Source organism: Salmo salar, chromosome 14 (assembly GCF_965601325.2).
Source record: "Salmo salar chromosome 14, fSalSal1, whole genome shotgun sequence".
Taxonomy (NCBI): domain Eukaryota; kingdom Metazoa; phylum Chordata; class Actinopteri; order Salmoniformes; family Salmonidae; genus Salmo; species Salmo salar.
Window position 1 is genome coordinate 3,749,283 of NC_138304.1, and position 25,270 is coordinate 3,774,552.

Sequence of the window (25,270 nt, forward strand, 5' to 3'; positions counted from 1 at the left end):
TAGCCTACATTGTAATATGGTAAATGTATATTGAGGAACCAAAGAAATAAGGTGTTTGCCGTACTCCTAACTACCGGTACCCAAAACTACACAACTAATCACAACTGCAATACCATTGCCTTTAACAAATCTTAGTTCAGTCACCAGTTTAAGTTGAGAGTGGGGGTATCCATGGCATTTTCCAATTATGTTCCTATTTTACAAGTCAAAAAAATTGAGAACCTTTCATAATGTTGCTAAACAAAGACTCAACAAACTTACCTGAGACTCCCTGTCTCTGCCAGTCTGTCCCTGCATATCTGTCCCCAACTCTGCTGTCTGTGTGCCTGCTCTGCCTAATGACATCATTGTGAAACATTGCCATTAGAATTTCATTTCTTTCTTATGAACATTTTATAACTAGTCTTTGAGATATTAGGCTACTAGGGTTCTTACTATGCGTTTTGGTGTATTGAAAAATACTCTGATGTCCGTCTTTTATTTTTCTGCCATTTTTCTACCTGGCTGGCTGGCTACACACACAGTGTGTAGGTTATTTACAGTAGGAGATGGGCTTCTATCATCTTCAATCATTCTATATGGGCTTCGATCTAAAAGGTAGCTAGCAAATGTGAAACGGATTCAAATGACAAGAGTTGACAGCTGTATGAGTTCACCATTTACACAACATATGCTGCAACCTTTTGTAATTTTAATAGTTTGTTTCATATTGGCTGGCTTCCAACAATAGCTGAATTTGCAAAGCTAGCGAGCACCAATTCAGTTTCAGTGGTGTTTGCTATAATCTTTGCTACCCGGGTTAAATAAAGGTGAAATAAAATAAATAAATAAAAGTTCCTTTGCGACAATTTAGCTTTTGCAACGAGACCATTAAATATATTTAAGACAATGGTAGATGAGAGTGTAGTTCTGTTCAGTTTGGACTTCAGTTTATCGCTAACCTTATCACAGGGACTTTGAAGCACTAACTTACATCATCTCCCTGCTGATTCCATCTTTGACGACGCCACATAAATGGAATAGGTACTAGCTAGCTTAAAAGTTAATATTTGCGCGCTAGCTCTGCATATTCAGCTAGTGTGTGTGTGCGCGATTGACTGGATGAACCTCACCGCAGTTACGTAGCAAGCTAAGGAACTGGCAGTGGATCAAACCATTGTGAGGCAAAGGGCGGGGGGGTCGCAATCTTTTGAAACTTAAAAACGCGCTATTAAGTGTCTATAATCAGCACAATTGCTTTCATTGCGTATTATTAATATGATTTAACCTGTTAGGGCTAGGGGGCAGTATTGACACGGCTGGATAAAAAACATACCCGATTTAATCTGGTTACCACTCCTACCCAGTAACTAGAATATGCATATACTTATTACATATGGATAGAAAACACCCTAAAGTTTCTAAAACTGTTTGAATGGTGTCTGTGAGTATAACAGAACTCAAATGGCAGGTCAAAACCTGAGAGATTCCTTTACAGGAAGTGGCCTGTCTGACCATTTCTTGAACTTCTTTTCCATCTCTATCTTTTACTAAGGATCTCTGCTCTAACGTGACACTTCCCACGTCTTCCATAGGCTCTCAGAGCCCGGGAAAAAACAGAATGTCGTCATTCCAGCCCCAGGCTGAAACACATTATCGCCTTTCTCAAGTGGCCGATCAAGGGACTCTGGGCTTATGCGCGTGACCCGACCGCCCCCGCCTTTGTGATTTTTTCCTCTGTTTGCCGAAAAGGAGATTCCCTGTCGGAATATTATCGCTTTTCTACGAGAAAAATGGCGTAAAAATTGATTTTAAACAGCGGTTGACATGCTTCGAAGTACGGTAATGGAATATTTAGAATTTTATTGTCACGAATTGCGCCATGCGCGCGACACTTCTTTGCCATTTCGGATAGTGTCTGGAACGCACGAACAAAACGCCGCTATTCGGATATAACGATGGATTATTTTGGACCAAACCAACATTTGTTATTGAAGTAGCAGTCCTGGGTGTGCATTCTGACGAAGACAACAAAAGGTATTCAAACTTTTATAATAGTAAATATGATTATGGTGAGTGCTAAACTTGCCGGGTGTCTAAATAGCGAGCCCGTGATGCCTGGGCTATGTACTTAGAATATTGCAAAATGTGCTTTCACCAAAAAGCTATTTTAAAATCGGACATATCGAGTGCATAGAGGAGGTCTGTATCTATAATTCTTTAAATAATTGTTATGCTTTTTGTGAACGTTTATCGTGAGTAATTTAGTAAAATATTAGCGAATTCCCCGGAAGTTTGCGGGGGGTATGCTAGTTCTGAACGTCACATGCTAATGTAAAAAGCTGGTTTTTGATATAAATATGAACTTGATTGAACAAAACATGCATGTATTGTATAACATAATGTCCTAGGGTTGTCATCTGATGAAGATCATCAAAGGTGAGTGCTGCATTTAGCTGTCTTCTGGGTTTTGGTGACATTATACGCAAGCGTCCCACCTAGCCCATAGAGGTTAAATTACATAGTTATGTTTCAGTGATATATTGGGGGGGACAAATCATATTTTTCCCAGGATGGGGGGGTTGTGTCCCCCCCGTCCCCCCCGGGATTTCCGCCCCTGAGTGTAATACCTCTGCTGTGCAACAACAGCTTTCATACTGGTCTGTCAGCATGCTCCTTTCTAGTGATCTAACTCCCTCTCCACTTGAAATAACAACAAAAACAGGAATAACAATGTGCCTACTCAGTAACTTAACTAACTAATGAAACACTAATGTGTACATGTACAAGTCTATTCTTTATTACCCACAAACCTCAGCCTCTTTGCTACTTTTTTTCAGTTGCCAATTCATCAATAAACAGTCATAATGAACTTGTTTGGCAAAAAGTGTTCAAATATGTTGTTTTTCTTTTCTAAAATGAATTCACCTGATGGTGGAAGTTTGCTCTTACCAAGCAGTTTCAACTTAGCTAGGCTCATCCAACAGGCTGCAGTGAAACAGAGCCAATACCAGACCAGCCTGACCCAGACCATGAACCTATTGCATTTAAGCTAGCTAGCTACTGTACCTAATGACCTTTTTATCATCTTTATAGATAATATAAATATATTTGTTTTCCCCTCGCATCTAGAGCTGCTTATTATAGCAAGCCAGCATGTCATTGTAGATTTGCGAGCACACAGAAATCATATCGCGTAGCACAGCTTTCAGCTGCTGCATTTTGAGAGAGCGCAGGCAAGTATACCATGAACAGGGAGATGCTGTGCTCGACACTTAATATCTTGCACTCAATTCCACTTTCTTAGCATGCAACATTTTTGTCTGAGCTCTTTGCTCTCTCTCAGCTCCTCAACATGATCCTCTGCACCCTCAAGACTTTTTATCTGAACTCTTACCTCTACCTGTGCTCACCATTATTTTCCACGCTCTCAACATGCATTGTTGTGCCTTCGAATTGTGAGAGGGAAATGACGCCATAAAAGAAGCACAATTTGCTAAGGTCTGTAGCATACACATGCTTTTAGAATGGTAACACGTTCAATGAACCACCCGTTTATATTGTGTTGTAAATGAATTGATGCAATGGCGCAAAGAAGCATTGAAAGAGAGTGACTCTGTTAGAACTGCTCTGTGACCCGCTAGCACCTCCCCTGTTAAGAGGGGAATGAGGCAACCTCATAGTTACACACAAGAACTTTATTGCCATACACACACATAACAGACAGGGAATAGATGTGGGAAGAATGTGGTTTTGTAATACAGGAGATAAACAGTAATGAATAGGCTGCACACAATTAGCATAGCATGAGCATGAATCCAATACAATAGCACAGCAAGAGCACTGGTAAGGACTGTATAAATCAAGGCTAGACAAGCAGACATTTATTTGATTTTTTTTATTGAACTAGGCAATTATCATTAACTACGAACAGTAAATAGTAAACACACAACAACAATAACAAGTTAAAACAATAACAACAACTCACTTTTGCACACACTCCATCCCACAAGTCCACTCGAGGAGTGAAGAGACACTGGCTTGCACAGTCAGAACAGCTGTCAGGTGTCCTGCCCCCTAACAACTTGCCCCTTAGCAACCTATTAGGGCCCAGGTCACACAGGTCAGAGAGAGTTAGAGAGGCAGGTTTATGGTACCCCCTAGACTCTCAGGCCCCAGTCATGGGGGGTGGGGAGTGAAGTTCAGCTCAGGGTTGTGAGGTGCTGATAATATTCACTGGCAGGGAATTCATAACAATCATTATTATTTTGCTATTTTCTTAGGCCTGTAGCAGAGAAATGCTTTTGGTTACACTTTCTAAGAAGCATTCGTTTATATTGCGTTATGAATTTAATAAAATCAAATTGTATTCATCACATACACATATTTAGCAGTTATTGCGGGTGTAGCGAAATGCTTATGTTCCTAACTCCAACAGTGCAATAGTATCTAGCAATACACAACAATACACACATATAAAAGTAAAATGGAGTAAAGAAATATATAAATATTAGGATGAGCAATGTCGGAGTGGCCATTGACTAAAATACAGTGGAATAGAATACAGTATATGCATGTGAGATGAGTAAAGCAGTATGTAAACATTGTTAACGTGGCCAGTGATTCCATGTATATGTATATTGGGCAGCAGCCTCTAAGGTGCAGGGTTGTGTAGCCGGGTGGTAGCCAGCTAGTGATGGTTATTTAACAGTCTGATGGCCTTATTAAGATGGAAGCTGTTTTTCAGTGTCTCCCTTTTTTTTCAGTGTTTTTATTTTTTTCACTTTTTTTTTTCTGTGTTTTTCAGTGTTTCAGTGTCTCACTTTGATGCACCTGTATTGACATCGCCTTTTGGATGATAGCGGGGTGAACAGGCCGTGGCTCCGGTGCTTGATGATATTTTTGGCCTTACTGTGACATTGGTTGCTGTAGGTGTCCTGGAGGGCAGACAGTGTTCCCCCGGTGATGCGTTGGGCAGATCGTACCGCCCTCTGAAGAGCCCTGCGGTTGCGGGCAGTGCAGTTGCAGTACCAGGCGGTGATACAGCCCGACAGGATGCTCTGATTTGTGCATCTGTAAAGGCTTCTGAGGGTCTTAGGGGCCAAGAAAAATGTATTCAGCCTCCTTAGGTTGAAGAGGCGCTGTTGCGCCTTTTTCACCACACTGTCTGTGTACCATTTCAGATCGTCAGTGATGTGTACGCTGAGGAACTTTAAGTTTTCCACCTTCTCCACTGCGGTCCCGTCGATGTGGATAGGGTTGTGCTCCCTCTGCTGTTTCCTGAACTTCACGATGAGATACTTTATTTTGTTGATGAAGACGGAGAGGTTATTTTCCCGGCACCACTCCGCCAGGGCCCTCACCTCCCCCCTGTAGGCGGTCTCGTCATTTTTGGTAATCAGGCCTACTACTGTTGTGTCATCTGCAAACTTGATGATTGAGTTGGAGGCGTGCATGGCCACGCAGTTGTGGGTGAACAGGGAGTGCAGGAGGGGGCTGATCACGCACCCTTGTGGGGCCCCAGTGTTGAGGGTCAGCATAGTGGAGATGTTGTTTCTTACCTTCACCACTTGGACGCGGCCTGTCAGAAAGTCCAGGACCCTGTTACATATGGCGGGGTTCAGACCAAGGGCCACAAGCTTGATGATGAGCTTGGAGGGTACTATGGTGTTGAAGGCGGAGCTGTAGTCAATGAACAGCATTCTTACATAGGTATTCCTCTTGTCCAGATGGGATAGGGCAGTGTGCAGTGCGATGGCGGTTGCATCATCTGTGGACCTATTGGGGTGGTATGCAAATTGAAGTGGGTCTAGGGTGACAGCTAAGGTGGAGGTGATATGATCCTTAACCTCTTACATCTAGATGTTCCGCTAGCGGAACACCTGCTCCAATATCCAATGATGGGCGTGGCGCGAAATACAAACTCATCTAAAATCCGAAAACGTACATTTTTCAAACATTATACAGCATTTTAAAGACAAGACTCTCGTTAATCTAACCACACTGTCCGATTTCAAAAAGGCTTTACAGCGAAAGCAAAACATTAGATTATGTCAGCAGAGTACCCAGCCAGAAATAATCAGACACCCATTTTTCAAGCTAGCATATAATGTCACAAAAAACTAAACCACAGCTAAATGCAGCACTAACCTTTGATGATCTTCATCAGATGACAACCCTAGGACATTATGTTATACAATGCATGCATGTTTTGTTCAATCAAGTTCATATTTATATAAAAAACCAGCTTTTTTACATTAGCATGTGACGTTCAGAACTAGCATACCCCCTGCAAACATCCGGTGAATTTACTAAATTACTCACGATAAACATTCACAAAAAACATACATTATTTTAAGAATTATAGATACAGAACTCCTCTATGCACTCGATATGTCCGATTTTAAAATAGCTTTTCGGTGAAAGCACATTTTGCAATATTCTCAGTAGATAGCCCAGCCATCACGGCTAGCCATTTAGACACCGACCAAGTTTAGCCCTGACCAAACTCCGATTTACTATTACAAAAGTTTGATTACCTTTGGTGTTCTTCGTCAGAATGCACTCCCAGGACTGCTACTTCAATAACAAATGTTGGTTTGGTTCAAAATAATCCATCGTTATATCCAAATAGCGGCATTTTGTTCGTGCGTTCAAGACACTATCCGAAGTGTAAATAAGGGTCACGAGCATGGCGCAATTCGCGACAAAAGATTTCTAAATATTCCATTACCGTACTTCGAAGCATGTCAACCGCTGTTTAAAATCAATTTTTATGCCATTTTTCTCGTAAAAAAAATGATAATATTCCGACCGGGAATCTGCGTTTAGGTAAACAGACAAAAGAAAACAAAGCATGAGGTCGACTCGGGCACGCGCCTGAGTCTCACAGTACTGTGACCAGCCACTACCCAAACGCGCTACTTTTTTCAGCCAGAGCCTGCAAAGCCACGATTCAGCTTTTTGCCGCCTTCTGAGAGCCCATGGGAGCCGTAGGAAGTGTCACATAACAGCAGAGATCCTCTGTAATGGATAGAGATAATCAAGAAGGGCAAGAAATTGTCAGACAGGGCACTTCCTGCATGGAATCTTCTCAGGTTTTGGCCTGCCAAATGAGTTCTGTTATACTCACAGACACCATTCAAACAGTTTTAGAAACTTTGGAGTGTTTTCTATCCAAAGCTAATAATTGTATGCATATTCTAGTTTCTGGGCAGGAGTAATAATCAGATTAAATCGGGTACGTTTTTTATCCGGCTGTGAAAATACTGCCACCTAGCCATAACAGTTTAAATGAAAATATATCACGCCGTAGTGTGTTATAGGACTTCCTATAAGCATTCATAAAAGCTCAATGTCTCTTTTAATTGCATATAAATGCTATAAATCCATTAATCATAATGCATCACACACCTTTATCAAAGTATATTATGAAAAATGTATGATGCATTTATAATGCATATATTTTTAAACATATATTAAAGGCCATGGGTTCTTATGAGAGCATACTTAAATGCATACATGCTTATAGCATTTATAAGGCGGGTGGCTACTGGATGTTTTTATTTTTTATTTGGATGCTGTTTTTTTAAAAGGGAAATCAGCAGTCGCTACATTTTTTTTCTTTACTTCTAAATTAATGATATGCACCCATTAATTCTTGAAGAATATAACTTATAAATACCTCATGATCGTAGTTCAACTCTTGTACCCTATCAAAATCCCAAATATAACCTTGTTTTACTCCAATGTTTGTAAACAAAGTAAATGTAAAGAAACACTGTATAGCCTAAAACCATGGTTAAAACTATAATTGTAACATCATGGATGGTCAGTCCCTGCATCTGTAGCTCGTTTTGAATTTTTTTGAGTGGTTACATTTCTCCCCCGGTTATGCCCAAAAAGCTACGTATATTTACCAGGATGCTCCTTTTCTTTACAGGAAAGGCTGGTGTTGTCCGTTTTACCCCGGTTTGTGGTATTGGAGATGATCAACGACATGACAAATGTGGATGACGAGCACCTCCAGCACCAGTTTCACAGAATCTATATCCATCGCTATGAGAATGTCAGGTAAGGCTGTGGCTATTTCGGCTTAAATTGGTGCTTTTCAACATTATGGGAATAGGTAAGTTTTGGGCTGCACAACTACTCCACCACTACCACATATCTACAGTACAAAATCCATGTGTACGTGTGTGTATAGTGCGTATGTTATCGTGTGTGTGTGTTTGCATGTGTCTGTGCCTATGTTTGTGTTGCTTCACAGTCCCTGCGGTTCCATAAGGTGTAATTTTATCTGTTTTTTAAATCAAATTTTACTGCTTGCATCAGTTACTTGATGTGGAATAGAGTTCCATGTAGTCATGGATCTATGTAGTACTGTGCGCCTCCCATAGTCTGTTCTGGACTTGGGGACTGTGAAGAGACCTCTTGTGGCATGTCTTGTGGGGTAAGCACGGGTGTCCGATTTGTGTGCCAGTAGTTCAAATTAGCTCTATGTGTACATCCAAGGGCCAGCCGTGCTGCCCTGTTCTGAGCCAATTGCAATTTTCCTAAGTCCCTTTTTGTGGCACGTGACCACTTGACTAAACAGTAGTCCAGGTGCGACAAAACTAGGGCCTGCAGGACCTGCCTTGTTGATAGTGCTGTTAAGAAGGCAGAGATCAGCGCTTCATTATGGACAGACTTCTCCCCATCTTAGCTACTGTTGTATCAATATGTTTTGACCATGACAGTTTACAATCCAGAGTTACTCCAGCAGTTTAGTTTTATCTTGCTCAATTTCCACATTATTTATTACAAGATTTAGTTGAGGTTCAGGGTTTAGTGAATGATTTTTCCCAAAAACAATGCATTTAGTTTTTTTAAATGTTTAGTACTAATTTATTCCTTGCCACCCACTCTGAAACTAACTGCAACTCTTTGTTAAGTGTTGCAGTCATTTCAGTCGCTGTAGTAGCTGACATGTATAGTGTTGAGTCATCCTCATACATAGACACACTGACTTTACTCAAAAAAGTAAGGGGCCTAGACAGCTGCCCTGGTCATTCTACCCTGTGGGCCCTGGTCAAATGTAGTGCACTACATAGGGTATAAGGGTGCCATTTGGGATATACAGTTGAAGTTGGAAGTTTACATACACCCTAGCCAAATACATTTAAACTCACAATTCCTGACATTTAATCCGAGTAAAAATTCCCTGTCTTAGGTCAGTTAGGATCACCACTTTATTTTAAGAATGTGAAATGTCAGAATAATAGTAGAGTGATTTATTTCCTTCATCACATTCCCAGTGGGTCAGAAGTTTACATACACTCAATTAGTATTTGGTAGCATTGCCTTTAAATTGTTTAACGTGTGTCAAATGTTTTGGGTAGCCTTCCACAAGCTTCCCACAATAAGTTGGGTGAATTTTGTCCCATTCCTCCTGACAGAGCTGGTGTAACTGAGACAGGTTTGCAGACCTCCTTGCTCGCACACACTTTTTCAGTTCTGCCCACACATTTTCTGTAGGATTGAGGTCAGGGCTTTGTGAAGGCCACTCCAATACCTTAACTTTGTTGTCCTTAAGCCATTTTGCCACAACTTTGGAAGTATGCTTGGGGTCATTGTCCATTTGGAAGACCCATTTGAGACCAAGCTTTAACTTCCTGACTGATGTCTTGAGATGTTGCTTCAATATATCCACATAATTTTTCTCCCTAATGATGCCATCTATTTTGTGAAGTGCACCAGTCCCTCCTGCAGCAAAGCACCCCTACAACATGATGCTGCCACCCCCGTGCTTCACGGTTGGGATGGTGTTCTTCGGCTTGCAAGCCTCTCCCTTTTTCCTCCAAACATAACGATGGTCATTATGGCCGAAAACGGTTATATTTTTGTTTCATCAGACCAGGGGACATTTCTCCCACAATTACGATCTTTGTCCCCATGTGCAGTTGCAAACCATAGTCTGGCTTTTTATGGTTGTTTTGGAGCAGTTGCTTCTTCCTTGCTGAGCGGACTTTCAGGTTATGTCGATTTAGGACTCGTTTTACTGTGGATATAGATACTTTTGTACCTGTTTCCTCCAGCATCTTCACAAGGTCCTTTGCTGTTGTTCTGGGATTGATTTGCACTATTCGCACCACAGTACGTTCATCTCTAGGAGACAGAACACGTCTCCTTCCTGAGCAGTATGACGGCTGCGTGGTCCCATGGTGTTTATACTTGCGCACTATTGTTTGTACAAATGAACGTGGTATCTTCAGGCATTTGGAAATTGCTCCCAAGGATGAACCAGACTTGTGGAGGTCTACAATTTTTTTCTGAGGTCTTGGCTGATTTCTGTTGATTTTCCCATGATGTCAAGCAAAGAGGCACTGAGTTTGAAGGTAGGCCTTGAAATAGATCCACAGGTACACCTCCAATTGACTCAAATGATGTCAATTGGCCTATCAGAAGCTTCTAAAGCCATGATATACTTTTCTGGAATTTTCCAAGCTGTTTAAAGGCACAGTTAACTTAGTGTATGTAAACTTCTGACCCACTGGAAATGTGATACAGTGAATTAAAACGTGAAATAATCTGTCTGTAAACAATTGTTGGAAAATTACTTGTGTCATGCACAAAGTAGATGTCCTAACTGACTTGCCAAAACTATAGTTTGTTAACAAGAAATTTGTGGAGTGGTTGAAAAACTAGTTTTAATGACTCCAACCTAAGTGGATGTAAACTTCCGACTTCAACTGTAGACTAGGACAGCCGTTGTTCATCCTGAAAGTGTAAGACTGTTCTTAAGGACTGTGATGACAAGTGAATATCAGACGGAAGGCCTATTTGGATCAAACTTCATTTCTTCCAAATCTTCATTCACATGTGTTATTACGCTGCCCGCCGCATTTGCCCAACAATGCAACTCTTCCAGACGAACTCAATGCATATTCTGCACGCTTCAATAATAACAACACCATACTATGCATGAGGGCCCTAAACGACCCAGAAGACTGGATGATCTCGCTCTCCGAGATCGACATGGACTTTAATCAGGTCAACACTCGCAAGGCTGTTGGGCTGGACGATATTCCATGGAGCATTCTCAGAGCATGCGCATATCAGCTGGCAGGCATATTCACAGTAATTTCCAACCTCTCTTTGTCCTAGTCTGTAATCCCCAAGTGTTTTAAGATTACTTCCATCATTCCTGTTCCGAAGAACTCGAATTCTTTATTTTGTAAACCGCCCCAAGAGATCCATAGACGATGCAATTTTATTTGCACCCACCTAGATAAGAGGAATACTTGGTGAGAATGATGTTCATTGACTACAGCTCAGCACTCAACACCATCGTCACCAAGCTTAGGACCCTGGCACTGAACACCTCCTTCTGCAACTGGATCCTGGACTTCCTGACAAGCCGATCCCAGGTAGTGAGGGTAGGACAACATCTCCTCCGCCACGCTGACCCTCAACATGGGGGCCCCACAGGGGTGTGTGCTTAGTCTCCTACTGTACTCCTTGTTCACCCATGACTGCGTGGCCACGCATGGCTCCAACACCATCATCAAATTTGCTGACAACACAGCGGTGGTAGGCCTGATCACCGACGACGATGAGACAGCCTACAGGGAGGAGGTCAGCGACAGTGCCTTTTCCCCCTCAGGAGGCTGAAAAGGTTTGGTATGGGCCCTCAAATCCTCAAAAAGTTATACAGCTGCACTATTGAGAGCATTCTGACTGTCTGCATCACTGATTGGTATGGCAACAGCACTGCCCTCGATCGCATGGCACTACGGAGGGTGATACTAACAGCCCAGTACATCACTGGGGCCGACCACCCTGACATCCAGGAACTCTATATCAGGCGGTGTGAAAGGAAAGCCTCCAGCCACCCAACTCCAGCCACCCAAGCCATAGACTTATCGCTGCTTCCTCACGACAAGTGATACTGGTGCATCAGGTCTGACACGAACAGTTTCCTGAACAGATTCTATCCCCAAGCCATAAAACGGTTAACCTGTTAGGGCTAGGGGGCAGTATTGACACGGCCGGATGAAAAACGTACCCGATTTAATTTGGTTACTACTCCTGCCCAGTAACTAGAATATGCATATACTTATTGGCTTTGGATAGAAAATACCCTAAAGTTTCTAAAACTGTTTGAATGGTGTCTGTGAGTATAACAGAACTCATATGGCAGGCAAAAACCTGAGAAGATTCTGAACAGGAAGTGGCCTGTCTGACAAGTTGTTGTTCATCTTGGCTCTTTTTATTGAAGACTGAGGATCTTTGCTGTAACGTGACACTTCCTACGGCTCCCATAGGCTCTCAGAGCCCGGGAAAAAGCTGAATGATATCGAGGCAGCCCCAGGCTGAAACACATTATCGCGTTTGGATAGTGGCCGATCAGAGTACTCTGAGACTCAGGCTCGCGCATGAGGGAACGAGATGTTTTTATTTTCTCTCTCTTTGTACATATACACGCTATCCCGGTCGGAATATTATCGCTTTTTTACGAGAAAAATTGCATAAAAAATTATTTTAAACAGCGGTTGACATGCTTCGAAGTACGGTAATGGAATATTTAGAATTTTTTGGTCACGAAATGCGCCATGCTCGTCACCCTTATTTACCCTTTCGGATAGTGTCTTGAATGCATGAACAAAACGCCGCTATTTGGATATAACAATGGATTATTTGGGACCAAACCAACATTTGTTATTGAAGTAGAAGTCCTGGGAGTGCATTCTGACGAAGAACAGCAAAGGTAATAACACTTTTCTTATAGTAAATCTGACTTTGGTGAGTGCTGAACTTGCTGGGTGTCTAAATAGCTAGCCCTGTGATGCCGGGCTATCTACTGAGAATATTGCAAAATGTGCTTTCACCGAAAAGCTATTTTAAAATCGGACATAGCGAGTGCATAGAGGAGTTTTGTATCTATAATTCTTAAAATAATTGTTATGCTTTTTGTGAACGTTTATCGTGAGTAATTTAGTAAATTCACCGGCAGTGTTCGGTGGGAATGCTAGTCACATGCTAGTCACATGCTAATGTAAAAAGCTGGTTTTTGATATAAATATGAACTTGATTGAACAAAACATGCATGTATTGTATAACATAATGTCCTAGGGTTGTCATCTGATGAAGATCATCAAAGGTTAGTGCTGCATTTAGCTGTGGTTTGGGTTTATGTGACATTATATGCTAGCTTAAAAAATGGGTGTCTGATTATTTCTGGCTGGGTACTCTGCTGACATAATCTAATGTTTTGCTTTCGTTGTAAAGCCTTTTTGAAATCGGACAGTGTGGTTAGATTAACGAGAGTCTTGTCTTTAAAATGGTTTAAAATAGTCATATGTTTGAAAAATTGAAGTTTTTGCATTTGAGGTATTTGAATATCGCGCCACAGGATTACACTGGCTGTTGAGTAGGTGGGACGCAAGTGTCCCACCTAGCCCATAGAGGTTAACATGTGTAAATATTTGTATGACCATAACAAGATTCAACAACTGAGACATGAACTGAACAAGTTCCACAGACATGTGACTAACAGAAATGGAATAATGTGTCCCTGAACAAAGGGGGGGTCAAAATCAAAAGTAACAGTCAGTATCTGGTATGGCCAGCAGCTGCATTAAGTACTGCAGCGCTTCTCCTCCTCATGGACTGCACCAGATTTGCCAGTTCTTGCTGTGGATGTTACCCAACTCTTCCACCAAGGCACCTGCAAGTTCCCGGACATTTCTGGGGGGGAATGGCCCTAGCCCTCAGCCTCCGATACAACAGGTCCCAGACGTGCTCAATGGGATTGAGATCCGGGCTCTTTGCTGGCTATGGCAGAACACTGACATTCCTGTCTTGCAGGAAATCACACACAGAACGAGCAGTATGGCTGGTGGCATTGTCATGCTGAAGGGTCATGTCAGGATGAGCCTGCAGGAAGGGTATCACATGAGGGAGGAGGATGTCTTCCCTGTAACGCACACCTTTGAGATTGCCTGCAATGACAACAAGCTCAGTCTGATGATGCTGTGACACACCGCCCCAGACATTTTACATTTTACATTTACATTTTAGTCATTTAGCAGACGCTCTTATCCAGAGCGACTTACAGTAGTGAATACATACATTTCATACATTTCATTTTCATTTCATGCATTTATTTTTTTTGTACTGGCCCCCCGTGGGAATCAAACCCACAACCCTGGCGTTGCACACACCATGCTCTACCAACTGCGCCACAGACCATGACGGACCCTACACCTTCAAATCGATCCCGCTCCAGAGTACAGGCCTCGATGTAACGCTCATTCCTTCGACGATAAACACGAATCCGACCATCACCCCCGGTGAGACAAAACCACGGCTCGTCAGTGAAGAGCACTTTTTGCCAGTCCTGTGTGGTCCAGTGACGGTGGGTTTGTGCCCATAGGCGACGTTGTTGCCGGTGATGTCTGGTGAAGACCTGCCTTACAACAGGCCTACAAGCTCTCAGTCTAGCCTCTCTCAGCCTATTGCGGACAGTCTGAGCACTGATGGAGGGATTGTGCGTTCCTGGAGTAAACTCGGGCACCTGTCCCGCTGGTGTGATGTTCGGATGTACCAATCCTGTGTTGTTACACATGGTTTGCCACTTTGAGAACTATCAGCTGTCCGTCCTGTCTCCCTGTAGCGCTGTCTCACAGTACGGACATTGCAATTTATTGCCCTGGCCACATCTACAGTCCTCATGCCTCCTTGCAGCATGCCTAAGGCACGTTCACGCAGATGAGCAGGGACCTTGGGCATCTTTCTTTTGGTGTTTTTCAGAGTCAGTAGAAAGGCCTCTTTAGTGTCCTAAGTTTTCATAACTGTGACCTTAATTGTCTACCGTCTGTAAGCTGTTAGTGTCTTAACGACCGTTCCACAGGTGCATGTTCATTAATTGTTTATGGTTCATTGAACAAGCATGGGAAACTGTGTTTAAACCCTTTACAATGAAGATCTGTGAAGTTATTTGGATTTTTACAAATTATCTTTGAAAGACAGGGTCCTGAAAAAGGGACGTTTCTTTTTTTGCTGAATTTATATCCTGATGCTTAGTCACCGTTCCCTTATACTGTACATACAGTGCCTTCAGAAAGTATTCAAACCCCTTGACTTACTCCACATTTTGTTGTGTTAAAGGCTGATTTCAAAATGGATTAAATATGTTTTTCTCTCACCCATCTACACACAATACCCCATAATGACAAAGTGAAAACATGTTTTTAGAAATGCTTGCAATTGTATTGAAAATGAAATACATAAATATCTCATTTACATAAGAATACATGTTAAAATTACCTTTGGCAGCCAATACAACTGTGAGTCTTTCAGGGTAACTGTACGAGCTTTGCAAACCTGGATTGTACAATATTTTTTCATTATTATTTTCAGAATTCTTCAAGTTCTGTCAAATTGGTTGTTGATCATCACTAGACAATCATTTTCAAGCCATGCCATAGATTTTTAATTTAAGTCAAAACTGTAATTCGGTCACTCAGGAACATTCACTGTCTTCTTCGTAAGCAACTCCATTTTAGATTTGGCCTTATGTTTTAGGTTATTGTCCTGCTGAAAGGTTAATTCATCTCCCAGTGTCTGGTGGAAAGCAGACTTTACCAGGTTTTCCGATCGGATTTTGCCTGTGCTTAGCGCCAATCAGTTGCTTTTTTTATCCCGAAAAACTCCCCAGTTTACAAGATTACACCAAGCATACCCATAACATTATGCAGCCACCACTATGCTTGAAAATATGGAGTTGTACTCAGTAATGTGTTGTATTGGATTTGTCCCAAAAATTACAATTTGTAGGTCAGTGACAAAAAAAAAAATCTGAATTTAATCCATTCTAAATACAGGCTGCACCTAGGGTTGCACATTTTGGGGAATATTCAGAGGTGGAAACTTTCCGTGGGAATTAACGTGAATATATGGGAATTAACGGAATTATATGCAAATTAATATTAACACCATTTAAATGTAGATTTTTTTTGCATTGGATATCTTTACCATATCACGTGGAGACAGAAACAAACCTTTTACCTTATCATAAGTAGACATAATTGCAAATGATTAAATTCTTCCAATAGAAATAAAACAAACAATTTAGTTAGAAATTGAACTTTAATTAAATGAGTTGACTCTTCACATGGGATGATTTCACTGAACAACAAAAGAAAGGGAATTTTGAATGATCCCAATGATCCATCGCATCTCCCAAAAACATTTTCAACATACATCTGTAAAATGATGTATGTTTCCAAACAAGGACCAGTTGCGCTCTGAGGCAGCTGATGTTGGTGGGATTTGGAGGATGATGGAGGCAACAGGGGAAAGAGCCTCAGATCCACAAAGTCCCTTCTACCAGGTGGCTGATGAGATATTTTTGCACGACTGCCATATTGCATCTCCATCCCAAAGCCCTTACTTGGAAGTGTACTTCGCCAGACTGCTCACAACCTTGCCCTCATCCAGGCCAAGGTGGCGAGACACGGTAGCGATGACACCATAGGCCTTGTTGATCTCTGCACCAGATAGGATGCTCTTGCCAGCATACTTGGGGTCCAACATGTATGCTGCGGCGTGAATGGGCTTCAGGCAGAAGTCTTCATGCTTTTTGATGTATTTCAGAACTGCAGTTTCGTCTGCTTGGAGCAACATTGAAGTGGGCAGGGGAGTACGGATTTCTTCTCTTACATCTGCAAGCAGAGTCTGAACATCAGACAGGACGGCATTGTCTCCCTCAATCCGTGCAATGGCTACTGCTATAGGTTTCAGGAGTTTCAGGCTGCTTACCATTCTCTCCCAAAATACATAATCCAGGAGGATCCTCTTGATGGGGCTGTCCATATCGGCAGACTGTGATATGGCCATTTCTTGGAGAGACTCCTTCCCCTCCAGGAGACTGTCAAACATGATGACAACACCACCCCAACAGGTGTTGCTGGGCAGCTTCAATGTGGTGCTCTTATTCTTCTCACTTTGCTTGGTGAGGTAGATTTCTGCTATAACTTGATGACCCTTCACATACCTAACCATTTACTTGGCTCTCTTGTAGAGTGTATCCATTGTTTTCAGTGCCATGATGTCCTTGAGGAGTAGATTCAATGCATGAGCAGCACAGCCAATGGGTGTGATGTGAGGGTAGGACTCCTCCACTTTAGACCAAGCAGCCTTCATGTTCACAGCATTGTCTGTCACCAGTGCAAATACCTTCTGTGGTCCAAGGTCATTGATGAATGCCTTCAGCTCATCTGCAATGTAGAGACTGGTGTGTCTGTTGTCCCTTGTGTCTGTGCTCTTGTAGAATACTGGTTATGGGGTGGAGATGATGTAGTTAATTATTCCTTGCCCACAAACATTCGACCACCTATCAGAGATGATTGCAATACAGTCTGCTTTCTCTACGATTTGCTTGACCTTCACTTGAACTCTGTTTAACTCCAGCAAATGAGTAAATAAAGCATGTCTCTGGTTGGAGGGGTGTATGCTGGGCGAAGAACATTCAGCAATTTCTTCCAATACACATTGCCTGTGAGCATCAGAGGTGAACCAGTTGCATACACAGCTTGAGCAAGACATCAGCATTTCTCTGACTACGTTCCTCCATTGAGTCAAAAAAACGTCTGATTCCAGGAGGACCATGAGCTGTTGCTATCGATAAGGTGTCTGATTCATCATTTTCACCTCGAATAGAAGCAGAGGGACTTTTGTCATCTGGCACTTGGCCAGATGATTCTGCATCTTTGTTGCATTCTTCACATATGATTTGGCACAGTATTTGCAAATGTACACAGCTTTTCCTTTTACATTAGCTGCAGTAAAATGTCTCCACACATCAGATACTGCCCGTGCCATTTTTTTGTAAAAAACAAACAAATACAATTCCATGTACAGATAAACAGTTAAGCAGTTAGATTAAACAACTCCTTTGCAAGATAAATGTTTTAAAATGAAACATGTATGGAAACAGGTGAATTCACACTCCTCAGTTAGCAGGCTCAAGCAAGCTAAAACCCACATGGTAGCAAAAACTAACTCGCAGAAATTGTTAACAAGTTAGAAATGATTTAAACACACTTTGTTGTAGGCAACTATTTACTAGTTAACAAAAAATCATGTATGTCATATCAAATATATTCACCCCACCCTGTAATCAAAACTTACCAGAAAGCATGTAGTCCTTGGCTCAGACAGTGTAGTAGTGTGGGCTCAATAGCATCTCATTAGTGTTCAAGATCTTGAGAATCAGCTGCACATGTGATGGAAGAATGCACTGTGCATGCAGAGGGTTGCAATTCCATTCAATTGGGGATAGTTTAACCAAAATATGCCACAAGACCTAGAATTGCCATATGTGTATCCCACAAAAAAGATTCACTGTTATAAGCTAACTTTTTGAACGAATTTAAAAGCAATATTCCCAAATTTCCATGGAACATTTCCGGAAAAATTCCGACCCTTTGCAACCCTAGCTGTAACAAAACAAAATGTGAAAAAAGTCAAGGGGTGTCAGTACTTTCTGAAAGCACTGCATCTAAGTCTATCATTCCTGGATCCCTGCACATTGTAAATATGGTATTGGAACTGAACTACTCTTACTTTCTTATGTTCTTATTTCTTAATTGTATTTCTCGTTTTTGCTCTACCTTATCTTATTTTTTATTTTACATTGATATTGGTTACTGCATTGTTGGGTTGGAAGCTTGCAAGAATGGCATTTCACTGTACTTCTGTATTTGACATTAAAACTTCAAACTATCACTCACAATTTACATAGAAATAGATGCCATTAAACAAGGACATATTTTGGAGAACTGCAGAATTTCATTGCCTACACTCTAACATAAACGATAATAATAAATGGTAAGATTTTGAACATTGTAAGGCCTGTGCCTTCTGCTCATATCCAGAAAAACAGTTATAGAAATAGAGTTATGATTAACCAACCACCCTAATATCACCAGGTTATGTCACGGTATGAGTAGAACATTGTAGCATGTGTATCAGTTACACATTTTACACTAAAGGGAAGAAAATGATTTCCTTATAGTTTTGGACCTTGTCTCTGTGTGAATCTTAAATGCTCTGGGCCCTGCATTTGTCAAATGATTTAAAGTGGAAGTGACAGCATTTTAGCAACATTATATCTTATTAGAATCTGTTTATATACACCCCCAGGAAGAATATGACTCTTTTTTATTTAATTTTTTTTGTCAAGCGTACACTATAAATTTGTCATGACTCTCCTGTGAGGATTCGAAGATCAGGTTACAATGGATCATCATCTACCAGATCCCTTTCACCCGCAGAGGGGAGGAGGGATTGATGTGGGGTGTTTTGTGACACCTCACGCCCGGTCATATATTGTATGCAGCAGAGGACTCTTTCTGGTCTTTAGTAGTGGTGATTGGAATGTCTCTTTGTTACAGAGACATTTTGCCGCCCCAAAAACTCTCATCATTCCCCACTCCATCCGGATGTGGGGAATGATGAGAGATGGTCTATGGAAAAGTAATGTTGATTTTGTGATGTCATTAAAAATTGTATAAAATGTTTATAATGAAAATATTGTAACTTGACCAGCATACACTCTGTATATGTAAGGTTTTTATCCTTTATGTTGTGTAGGAATATTCAAAGATGATGAGAATAGTTATCGTAAGATAAAAAACTAAAAGCACATTCCTAACGAGATCATAGTTTTGATGATACTTTGCCCAGTAAGTAGCCATGCCCGAGGGAGCTCATATAGCGTGTCAGCATGATGGAAACACCCCTTTTTACCAGAGTGCATAAAGGATGAGTTGAGAATGAACATATCAGACCAGAAGGACTCAAGCTGCAGCTTAGGTCTCGATTGGTTACGACCCTGAATATCAACACGAGGTGAGGATGACAAAGTAGCCTCTCTAACAATCGATGTTACGGCTGAGTAGCTGTTCTAAGTACAGTATCTAAGAAAGTACATTTAACTAGGACCATCCTGTTACTCTCTTAAAATCGTCGTCGACTACACTGCTCTCATCACCCCACTGGGGATCATCGACATGGCTGATTAGATGTCTTCAGAGGACCACTCTTCCAGAATGGGTGAAAGTAATCGCCATCCTGTTAGTCCTTCTTAAGACTACAGGACAAGGCATTGAAGCCATGGACAACTAAGAAGAAGGACATTGTGACCTCGTGTGGACAATCAGAGCCTTACACTTAATTTGAGAGAAGGCCCAACGGAACCCTTTTCACGAAGGCCTGGGTCCACCAGAGATACACGACAAAGGAAGACATTCAAACTCGTAAATAAATAAATTATTTCTTTACCCCAAACGAGCGGTGGTTCGGGCCAAATTATTAGGATTACTATGAGCGTAGTTACAAGTGTAGTCTCTCTTTCTCCCTTTTCCCCTCTACTCCTCCCTCTTTTGATAATTAAGCAGTCATGTTGTCGTTAGTGTACTAGGGACCAGTTTCCATTGTATTAAGTTTCTAATCAATAACCTATACCATGTGTGTGTATCATTTAGTTAGCCTGTTGGGGCTAGGGGGCAGTATTTGCACGGCCGGATAAAAAACGTACCCGATTTAATCTGGTTACTACTCCTGCCCAGTAACTAGAATATGCATATACTTATTACATATGGATAGAAAACACCCTAACGTTTCTAAAACTGTTTGAATGGTGTCTGTGAGTATAACAGAACTAATTTGGCAGGCCAAAACCTGAGAAGATTCCTTACAGGAAGTGGCCTGTCTGACCATTTCTTGCCCTCCTTGATCATCTCTAACAAATACAGGGGATCTCTGGCATGACGTGACACTTCCTACGGCTCCCATGGGCTCTCAGAAGGAAAAAGCTGAACGATGTAATTCCATCCCCAGGCTGAAACACATTAGCGCATTTGGCAAGTGCTCTATCAGAGGGCCATTAGACTGAGGCTCGTGCATGAGGGGATAGCATGCTTTTACTTTCACTCTCTTTGTAATAAAAAACGATTTCGCGGTCGGAATATTATCGCTTTTTTACGAGAAAAATGGCATAAAAATTGATTTTAAACAGCGGTTGACATGCTTCGAAGTACGGTAATGGAATATTTAGAATTTTTTTGTCACGAAATGCGCCGTGCTCGTAACCCTTATTTACCCTTTCGGATAGTGTCTTGAACGCACAAACAAAACGCCGCTATTTGGATATAACTATGGATTATTTGGGACCAAACCAACATTTGTTATTGAAGTAGAAGTCCTGGGAGTGCATTCTGACGAAGACAGCAAAGGTAATAACATTTTTCTTATAGTAAATCTGACTTTGGTGAGTGCTAAACTTGCTGTGTGTCTAAATAGCTAGCCCTGTGATGCCGGGCTATCTACTTAGAATATTGCAAAATGTGCTTTCACCGAAAAGCTATTTTAAAATCGGACATATCGAGTGCATAGAGGAGTTCTGTATCTATAATTCTTAAAATAATTGTTATGCTTTTTGTGAACGTTTATCGTGAGTCATTTAGTAAATTCACCGGCAGTGTTCGGTGGGAATGCTAGTCACATGCTAGTCACATGCTAATGTAAAAAGCTGGTTTTTGATATAAATATGAACTTGATTGAACAAAACATGCATGTATTGTATAACATAATTTCCTAGGGTTGTCATCTGATGAAGATCATCAAAGGTTAGTGCTGCATTTAGCTGTGGTTTGGGTTTATGTGACATTATATGCTAGCTTGAAAAATGGGTGTCTGATTATTTCTGGCTGGGTACTCTGCTGACATAATCTAATGTTTTGCTAAAAAATTGAAGTTTTTGCATTTTTGAGGTATTTGAATATCGCGCCACGGGATTACACTGGCTGTTGAGTAGGTGGGACGCAAGCATCCCACCAAGCCCAGAGAGGTTAGTTAGTAAATAAACAATTAAATCAATTTGTGTGGTACAGAATTATCAATAAAGTTGGGGTTTGTGCAGATGCAAGGGGTATGCAACGTTCAGAATTATGAGACTGATATGAGGTAATGGTTAATAAATTACTTATCAATATATATCTTATATATCATCTATAGTTTCATTCGTAAGATGGTAACTCATTAACCAACTTATTCCGTGGTGCCACACATCCTAATGAGTTAATTGTTACATGATTAATTTAAAGTAACAATTAAACATAGTTAGTTGATTCGATATGTAACAGTCATCAGATTAATGAAAGTCACGTCACAACAAATTCATAGAATTTTTGGGAATGAAGTATAGTAATTTGTGAAAATTCTATAGAAATATAGAATTGGAATGCGCCCGTGGATTTGGACAATTAAAAGACACTGCAGGAAATAAAACAGAATAAAAACATATTTTTCAGGACTGGAGTCTGCGCAGACCGGTGCACCATAGCCAATCAGAGCTACAGTAGGCCTTCATAGAAACATGCCATTTGCCACACGGGCCTGCCATCACTCACTTTGAACTGGACTGTGTGTTTACAGTCAGTTGCAACAGTGCGACTTTAGATCATTAGAACGCATTTGCCAAAAGCCACAAAATATACCTGGATGGATTTCTGCAAATATGTAAATACCACGGGAGTCCTCTTACATTTGGGAACTTTACAGTCCTATTGATCAAACAACCATGAAAAGGTAGGCTCTCTCTCCCTCAGTTCAGTTGTCTATGCACATCAACAACAATAAGATCAACAATTAAAGCTAGCCAGAGCGAATTGAGCAAAAATCTAATGAAGGAACATTAGATAAACCCTCTCAAACTTTTTCAGCTAGTTGTCCGTAAAAATTGCACTGATAAACAATGGGGAATAGTAGCCTGCTCGTCCTTCTGCAGCTTGCCTGCCAGCCAATGCATGCTTGTCCGAACCCACATTAGACAACTAAATGGGAACTTGCCTTCCTGTCCACCCAAAATACATTAATAACTAAGAAATATGCTAAATGTGGATAACATTCATTCAAGCATCTCTAGCTGTAGCCACCTAAAAACGATATGAGGGGGAAAAGTCTATCACTCACCCACTCTTCCAATGACATGACATCCTCCCTGCATCTGGCTAACTAGCTAATGTTAGGCTCTGTGTTTTTAGCTTGCTAAATAAATAGCTAGCTACATAAATTGATACGCTAGCCCAGTGGTGTCAAACTCAATTAGCACACGGGCCATATTGAAAAACACAACACATTTTCAGGCCAGACAGCCTATTTTTTTTTTTTTTTTAAATAACTTGCAACTGCGACCCAAACTGCCCATTATTTTATTTGATATCCACTTATGTAGTACATAGGATGCTGTATATAGCATTTTCACATATTAAAACAAAAATATTTGTCCAGCCTTTGCCACTATGCTTGCAGATGTGCATAATACGATGTGACCTTAATCAAAAACTGTTTAGTAACTCCAAATAACAAAAATGTAGCTTAATGTTGGTGTAACATTTAAACTTAAAACATTTTTTTCATATTTTTTTGCACTGCTTGGATCACCAGCAGCATTGCTGTGTGGTGCACTCAAAATGTACTGTAGACTACTGCTCAAAGGTTTGAATGGTGTTTTGTTGCATGTTTTGTTTTTTGGTTATTCATTGTCAAGCTTTAAAAACTGAAGCTAGACTACAACATTTTAGTAGCCTGGCTAGGACTGTGGCATGTGTCTGTACACTTTACCTCCGCTGCGTGCTGTAAACGGGACACACAAAAGCAGCGCAATTGAAGTTGAATTCACTGATGCAAGCACATCAGGCTGTAATTTCATGCAGTAGATGACTCAACTGTTGACTCATTTTCAGTTTACTCGCTTATGCGTCCTAAGCCTTTTGTTTGCCTATTAGCCACATCACAACTACCTTGTGATCATTGCCTATGTTAGATTGATTGTATTGACATTTCCAGCCTTAGTTACAGTCGTCCGTTTTTAACAGCATCCATCTATTCTGCCAACAATGCCTTACTGTACGTCATGGAATTTTGAGTCAAATAGAATCGATTTTTAAAACCTCTTATAGAGTTGATTTTGAAGCATAAATTGGGAATTTATGACTGATATGATTGTAAAAAAATTTCATATCTGCAAAGTACGCTAAACAAAAATATAAACGCAACATGCAACAATTTCAAGATTTTACTGAGTTACAATTCGTATAAGGAAATCAGTAAATTGAAATAAATATATTAGGCCATAATCTATGGATTTCACTTGACTGGGAATACAGATATGCATCTGTCGGTCACAGATACCAGGTGTGGATCAGAAAACCAGTCAGTATCTGTTGTGACCACCATTTGCATCATGCAGAACGACACATCTCCTTCACATAGCTGTTGATTGTTGCCTGTGTAATGTTGTTCTACTGCTCTTCAATGGCTGTTTGAAGTTGCTGGATATTGGCGGGAATTGGAACATGCTGTCGTACACGTCGACCCAAAGCATCCCAAACGTACTCAATGGGTGATATGTCTGGTGAGTATGCAGGCCATGGAAGAACTGGGACATTTCCAGCTTCCAGGAATTGTGGGACCGTGCATTATGATGCTGAAAAATGAGGTGATGACGGCGGATGAATGGCACGACAATGGGCCTCAGGATCTCTTCACGGTATCTCTGTGCATTCAAATTGCAATCGATAAAATGCAATTGTGTTCGTTGTCTGTAGCTTATGCCTGCCCATACCATAACCCCACCGCCACCAAGAGGCACTCTGTTCACAACTTTGACATCAGCTAACCGCTCACCCACACAACGCCATAATGTATGTCATACTGCCATCTGCCCTGCCCAGCACAGTTGAAACCAGGAATCCTCCATGAAGCAAACTACAGTCAGATCAAGATCCTGGTGAGGACGACGAGCAAGCAGATGAGCTTCCCTGAGATGGTTTCTGACAGTTTGTCGAGAAATTCTTCAGTTGTGCAAACCCACAGTTTCATCAGCTGCCCCATTGGCTGGTCTCAGACAATCCTGCAGGTGAAGAAGCCGGATGTGGAGGACATGGGCTGGTGTGGTTACACATCATCTGCAGTTGTGAGGCAGGCTGGACAGACAGCCAAATTCTTTAAAACGACTTTGGCGGTGGCTTATGGTAGAGAAATTAACATTCAATTCTCTGGTAACAACTCTGGCATTCCTGCGGTCAGCATGCCAATTGCACGTTCCCTCAACTTGAGACATCTGTGGCATTGTGTTGTGTGACAAAACTGCACATTTTAGTGGCCTTTTATTGTCCACAGCACAAGGTGCACCTGTGTAGTGATCATGCTGTTTAATCAGCTCCTTGATATGTCACAACTG

The 25,270-nt window shown here is 41.3% G+C and overlaps 1 protein-coding gene across 2 annotated transcripts in view; it reads left to right on the forward strand.

Annotated features, from left to right (window-relative positions):
- adcy8 (adenylate cyclase 8 (brain)) overlaps positions 1-25,270 on the forward strand; it is a 302,457-nt gene that overhangs the window by 124,075 nt on the left and 153,112 nt on the right. For both annotated transcript variants that reach the window (XM_014139104.3, XM_014139106.3), the window contains exon 3: positions 7,922-8,052. In XM_014139104.3, the coding sequence (XP_013994579.1) occupies positions 7,922-8,052 (131 nt within the window). The remainder of the gene's footprint in view (positions 1-7,921; positions 8,053-25,270) is intronic.